At 32.4% G+C, this 7,462-nt stretch overlaps 1 protein-coding gene across 1 annotated transcript; it reads right to left on the bottom strand.

Moving 5' to 3' along the window:
• Positions 1–3,578: 3,578 nt before the first annotated feature.
• On the bottom strand, positions 3,579–6,460 carry LOC108844577 (transcription factor PIF4-like). The gene is made up of 7 exons (XM_018617858.2): positions 6,200–6,460; positions 5,860–5,933; positions 4,957–5,551; positions 4,786–4,869; positions 4,632–4,697; positions 4,227–4,547; positions 3,579–3,839 (listed from the first exon to the last, which is right to left on the bottom strand). The coding sequence occupies exons 2-7, from the start codon at positions 5,922–5,924 to the stop codon at positions 3,750–3,752; spliced, it is 1,221 nt and encodes a 406-aa protein (XP_018473360.2). The 5' UTR covers positions 5,925–5,933; positions 6,200–6,460; the 3' UTR covers positions 3,579–3,749.
• Positions 6,461–7,462: the final 1,002 nt, after the last annotated feature.

Raw genomic sequence — 7,462 nt, forward strand, 5'->3', positions numbered from 1 at the left:
TTTATAATAAGTTTTTAATTATGAGATAGATTAACACATGTCACAATCTTAAATCTTTTGTTTAGAATTTTAAAAATAAATTACTATTAATAATATTTCTAATAAGTTTTTAATTATGAGATATATTAACACATGTCACAATCTTAAAGTTTTAATTGCCATGTGTCGCGATCATGTTAATAAGTAATTTTGAAGAACCAAGCTTTATATAATAAGATAGATTAAATCTGCCCAACATGTCAAAATAAAATACTTGAATATCATTGATTTCAGTTAACGTTACTAATAATTAACCTTACTAATAATAATTTTTTCTCATATATATTTACCTAATCCAAAATTACAAGTTAGTTTGTTTACTCACGAGTTTTTTAATTCATTAAACTCTAGAAAATTACAAGAAATGATGTAATGACATCCCAATAAAAAAACCATAACTAATTATCAAGAACACATGGTTTATTTTGTCTTCGAATAGAAAAATACATGTACCAAAAAATTAAAGATGAGTTTTAGTCCAATCCACTGATAAGAATTGTATTCAATCCTAAGATCAAAGTAGTAAAGATGAGTGTTAGTCTAATCCTAAATGATTATGATGCAAAAAAAATACAAATGTATGTTTAATCTAAGTGCAATCAAGACAGTGATGTAAACAAGTAACTAGCAAGGTAAACAACTTAAGTTTTCATTCAAATAAAGAAGTAGAATTCATGGGATTACGTATTTGACTTCAAGTGATTAAGATTCAATTTAGAATGGCAAGTTACAATCAACATCAACATGTACCTTAAGTCAAGACAACAATACTAAACAAGTTCTTTGTCAATATAAGTATTCATTTTCTTTCATTAATCAAACATCAAATGTCTTTGATTTAATCCACTCAAGAAATCATTAATAACAAGTCTACTTACTATCTAAGTTTCCCTAACATCAAATGTCTTTGGTTAAGCAAACAAAGAGCGATATTGAGTTTGTTCAGACATTTTATCAAACACCTTCCGGGCATGAAATGTCTAGAGCTCTAGTTTAGAGAGATCAAGACTAAACTAACATTAAGAACACTCAACAAGCAAGGAAATAGATAGATCTTCACTTAATCACTCTAATCATTCTAACCCAGGAATCCAAAAGGTATCTGCTCACTAATAGACATGATTAACCCAAAAACCATAGATGATTGAAGGTTAATCATGATTAGTGATCAAGATAATCTAATAAACACAACATATATAGATGAAAGAAAGCAAAAGATTGAATCTTTCACCAAACATGTTTTGTATATAGAGAGTATGAGAAAGACCAACAAAACATAAAAATTTGACCAAGTGAAAAATGCCACACGGGCTCATGACCCTGCTCCGAGAGGTCACTCTGATCCACAGCGGGATTTCCTCCCAGGTCCGGATGGTTGCTCCGGCCACTATCTCCATATTTTAAACATTGACACGCGGTTTTGCTACCCCCGCTATTGCCAGTCGCTCCGAATTTCAAACAATGATCCGCGGGTTTGCTAAACCGCTCTTGCTTCTCGCTCCACCTTTGTCCTGTTTGGAGCGGCTACCATAAGTAGATGCAAGGACCCGCTCCAATGCCTAACTCGCCCAATGATCATTTTCTTTCCCGTTTTGAACCCAAATGTTTCCAAATATATCTAATAATAAAAATTTATTTATGCAAATGAAATCTAAAAATGCCTAAATTCTAATCCAAATGATCAAAATGTACAAGAATGAATTATTTAAAATTACAAATATGCAAGATATCACTCACATATTACAACACTAAGCTTCACCATATAGACAGTGGAAACCAAATCAGAAGATGCCGGGTTGCAAGGAACTGATATTTTCAACAAACCTTTCAGAATCACATTTTCCATCCTCCACCTTATCACTATGTACCAACTAAACCAATGAGATTTGCAAGGTTTACAACATACTCTTTCTCATTATCTAATTTTTAATCGTGCAATAAGACTTTCATTATCTACTTTGATTCACTAAAGCTAAAATGTAAATTATATACAATAAAACATTCGGATTAAGCTTAGCAGGAGGCATAATTAAAAAATAAGAGCGACACTAAACGGTAGAACATCTAGGCTTTGGCTACTATAGGCTGCACCGGAATTGTTGCTATTTCGAACATGAAAATGTCCAAGATATTTTACTCAATTATTGCTAAAATGGATTTTTTTCTAGTGGAGCACATGTCTAACAACTTAAATTGTCGATGTTGACAAATGACAGATAACTTTCACTGAAATCTGTTTCTTCACATGTATCTTGCTTGCCTTTTCAATGTTTTCATTCTATATGTAATTAAACAATCGGCAAAACAACAATATGACATCATAAAAGATCAATAGTGTATCAAACTTCGGCCAGATCTCTATCTATATGACTATCTGTACTTCTTAGAGCTAGATAATGTTTTTGTTTTTCTTAGGATTACATAGAACAAAATCAGTGGAAAACAACATGGGTTTTCTAGCTTTTTAATCAAGAAAACAATTCATTTTCAAAAAGTATTTTCAGCTACTTAGACTAATGCATAATTTTATTAGAGAAACATGAACCACATATTAAACATGTATTTCACATTTTGTGGTTCTAGACGATTACAAAAAGCTCATGTCATTTTGAAATTAAGGTTAAAATACATAAACTCGCATATACAGAAAATAACGTTTAAACCTATGTTCAGAAGATTATGTAAATAACGAAGAACTAGATTTTGACGGGTATTAATTTTCAGTTTTAGTTTTTTTATACTAAATAATATATTTATAATATTAATCGTTTTATATTGACTAAGTTAGGGATGGGTATTTGGGTATCCACTCGAATTCGGTTAAAATCTATTCGGATTTGAGTTTTTTGAGTTTAAAGATTCTACCTCTATTCGGGTATTTATAAACTTTGGTTCCGGTTTGATTCAGATCTTTGCGGGTTTGATAACCCGTTTAAACTATTTTTGAATTTTCAAAATTTATATATTTTTAAATTTCCCTAAATCTAAAAATAAAAATAATATAACATGTAAATTTGAGTAATGTAAGCCAAAGTACCTAAATTAAAAATTAAAATAGGTTTAACTTGAATATTTGGATGAAGAATAAATATATATTTTAAATATTTTTGGAGTTTTGATTATTGTTTATCTACTTTAAAATGTTTACTTTTGATTATTTTTTATATTTCAAATATTTTAACCAACTTAAAATAGCTTATATCTTGGATATTAATTCGAAAAATAGCTAACATATTGAAATATATAAATATGATTTAAATACATTTGAATATCCGAAATATTTCGTTCGGATGAAGTTTGGTTATGGTTCTCTAGATACCAAAATGGTAAATCCGTTTGGATATTATCTAGTTTCGGTTCAAATATGCTAATACTTTTTCGTTCAAATTTTTTAAATGAAAATTTGATATTATAATTTCCAGAATCGTTTGTCTAATAAAAATGTATTTTTTTGAATTTGACATTGATTTAATGGAGAAGTTAATGAAGTGTATTTAATTTAAATTTAATTTGGAAAATACATTAATTGAAGTGGAAAAGACAGCATTAAAATAGAAAATATTATTTAATGTCAGTGGCATATCATTGTAAATAAAATTGAAAACTAAGGGATATTTTATATGGGTACTTCTCTTTTAATAATATAGATGCCCCAACAACCAAACAAACCACAAAAGAAAGAAAAAAAATGCAACAGCCGCTTAGTGGCCCTAACGAGTACCGTCGGTGGTCTTCGTCTGCGCAGACGTGCGTTGACTTTCCTGTCCCGCTGAAGAACCAAACCTCAACATCTCCATCGGCTGCGTTTAATTATTATCAAACCAGAACGTATCAGTAGACGTTTGAAATCTTTCACTAGACCGTCGAATTTATTTATTTATTATTATTTTTTATCGGATGTCCCCGGAAGAACAAAAAAAAAAGTTTTATTCCAATACAGAACGAAAAGAAAAAGACACATGATGTTCGGTCCCCGAACAAACGCTACCGGAACTCAACCCTAGAATATGGTATCAAAGTTCTGAGATTTTTTTTTCTTTCATAATGAACTGGCATCTTATAGCTAAGTATTGAATAGCAAATACATGTGGTTTGTATTTATTTTTATTTATTATTATTTTTACTGGTTTGTATTTTAGTTAGTATAGCCCTTATATCTACTGAACTACGTAACGTATGAGTCTTACCTGAGAGGCAGCAGCCTGCATCTGTGGGAATAGGCCAACGTATCTATCAAACCGATTACACAACACTTGGTTTTGTACCGGGTTCTGACAAACTAAACCGGGATTGTTTTGAATCGCATACTGGTTCATAACAGGAAATCTAGGCAACAGTACCGGGCTCTGCACCTGACGGATGAACGGTGGAGGAGGCTGTACCCCAGGGAACATAATAGGAGCCGCTGCAGCAGCAGCCATTCCACTCCCCATCCACATAACTTGAACTTGTAACTGAAGTGACTTCAAATAATCTATGGCTTCTTCCAAAATTGAAGCTTTGTCAGTCTACAAGAAGACAAACCCAAGTGACACCAAGTTCTTTTGACTTAATAAATCACTCCCCGTATCAGATTCAAGTTTATAACTTACTTTAGTGCAGTGAGGTATTAGTTCTTGCAAAGCCTTCATTCTCTCATTGATCCTATCTCTCCTCCTCTAATTTAATTATCAAACACAAGAGTTTTGTATGAATATTATATTATACTATATATTATATTATACTATATGATAATATGTCGAGTACCCTTTCGGAGAGATTATGAACTTCAGCTGCACGGCTTCTTCGCGTCGATCCTGTTCGTAGGCTCGACTTGTTATTACCAATAGCCTGTAAAACGTTTCAAGAACAATAAGAAATGAACAACAAAAACACGTTTCAAGAACTTATCATCATGAGTTAAAAACTAAAGCATACATCTGACTGAGACACAGATTCATCAGTGTCCATTATATGTTTTCTCTTACGCTCTGCTGTGAATCTTCTTACACAAGCCATATCTTTGTTGTTCTTGCCAAAGCTGCAACCAGAGGAGCCACCTGATGACGAACTTGCGTTCGGGTAGGGCCTCCCATCGATTGCTCTCAGTGAGCCATCGAGAACGGTTTGAGATTGGTTGCTACCGCAGTGGCTTGGTCCAACGGTCACCACCGAGTACTGTTCTTTTCCTAGTTCCCTGACTTCTGATGATGAATCCGTTAACCTAAACTTAGGAGGAGGCATGACCTGATCAGGAGGTTTAGGACTGGCATCGTGCTTAGCCGTCTCTGAAGCCGGTCTTTGGAGGAGATCTATAGTTGAGAAGAAAGGTGAGGTTAAGTCTTCGGATTCAAATGGATCTTCATCTAGAGGGTATTGGATCCAAGAGACGGTTTCTTGATCCTCAAGAAAGGTGTTGGGTCTTAGGGTTTCTTGTTGATAGTCCTGTTTCTGAGTTTGATCTCTATGAGTTTGGCTCTGCTGAACCACTTGCCCATCTCGCCATAACAACTCTACCAGGTCATCTTGTGGCCTACACATATACACACTCAGAGACTAATATATAGTCCTTTTTAATTAATGAATAAATTAGATTAAACATTATACTCCCTCCGTTTCAAATTATAAGTCGTTCTAGAACAAAATTTTTGTTTCAAAATAAGTGTCGTTTTCGGTTTTCAATGCAAAATTTATTGAAAATATTCTCTATTCTATTTTTATATTGGTTGATGTGTATTGGTAATAGTATTTTTATTTTGGAAATATGTAAAATTAAATGTTTTCTTAATCTGTGTGCAAAGACTTAGAACGACAAATAATATGAAACGGAGGGAGTATTACCTTATATATCTTCTATTATTGGACAGATTGTAGTTCTCCTCAAAATTCCAATCTTGGTGTTCCATGTCAGATCTCTGGAGACATATCAAAAGATTTTTATAATCAACCCCAATATTATATTAAGATATTTAAACGAACATATCTAATCATAACTTATGATTAAGAAGAGATACAGATGAGCATAAATATAATTTTATAATCCCAAATCCAATCATTATATTAATACACTAATCATATAAAAGAGATTTATACTAAAAGCAGGAACATGAGTTCATTTTTTAATATGTTCCAAATATAGCAACATCTTTTAAAACCACAAGTCCCTTGCAAGAATACTGACCAAATTTGGAAAGCTTCTGGACGAATAAGAAGCTGAAGAAGTAGAACATCTAAACCTGACTTGTGAAAGTTGAAGTTCCACGCCAAACAAAAGGAACAGAACCTTCTCTTTCCTGTCACTTGCTCTCTAGTCTCTACATAAACCCATAGGCCAGAAGTTTCTTAAGAAGCTCCCATAAAACATGAAAGAAACAGAGAAGGAGAGAAATATGGGTAAGGTTCTTTACTTCTTTTGGTACAGACAGAAAGTGACAGAATCATAAAGAGGAAAGATATTCCAGCAAGGGAGATAATGATTCTGTAAGCACAACAGTACAGCAACTTTTCAGACCGAACGCCACGTGGCAAGTTCTGGGACATTATGTTGGAATCGGTGGGACCAACCGGTGGAGCTCTTCTTCTCTAGAGATGAGATCTATTGCTAGATTTCTAGAGGTGCTTTCTGATCTGTACCTTATCTATAAAGTTCTCTGCAAACAATGATTTGAGGGTGTTTCCGTCAAATAACTCGTATGGTTTCTTTCTTCTGAAAATGATTTCTTCACTATACGCCAACTTAAACAACTTTTTTTGTTAGCTTTGATGTAAATTAAGGTCGAATTATTATCCAAGTTCAATGGTTTTATTGAATTTTAAGCAGAAAAGTCTCGACGAATTTATATATTCTATCGTATAGTAGTTTTCGGAGTTTATTAAAATGAGACTAAAGAAAAACTTTGGGTTATAATATATATATCTATATATATTTGTTGTTTGCTAAAATGTTACACTACAAAAAGTAACTTTGAAAACCTTATTTTATTGTTCACGGTTCATCTAAAAAACTGCAATACATTCCGTTGTCTTGATAAGAATTAGTAGTATCTAAGCAAGATTCTAATCCAATATTATAAAAAGAATCCAATTTCTTAAAAAATATACAGACTAATTTTCCATCTACTAATAAAATACACGAATTGTTTCAGATTTTCATTTAAAAAGAATCCAAACTATTTTCTTTACTTATTAAATACACAAATTTTTGAAATTTGCAGTTTTTACACATTGTTTTAGACGACATGAATTAACTATAAAAGATTTTCATCCCAATAATTTTACATTCATTAGAAACCGTTTTTTGCCATGTATATTTTACTAACGGGTCAAAGTCCAAAGATGAATCCAAACTTACAAAGATACAAATTTAAAGTCCAAGACAACCGAACGATCTATAGTTTTACATAGGCTTAAAGTCCAAAACACTGAGAACCCAAGAAAGCGGCCA

The sequence above is a fragment of the Raphanus sativus genome, chromosome 3 (assembly GCF_000801105.2).
Source record: "Raphanus sativus cultivar WK10039 chromosome 3, ASM80110v3, whole genome shotgun sequence".
Taxonomy (NCBI): domain Eukaryota; kingdom Viridiplantae; phylum Streptophyta; class Magnoliopsida; order Brassicales; family Brassicaceae; genus Raphanus; species Raphanus sativus.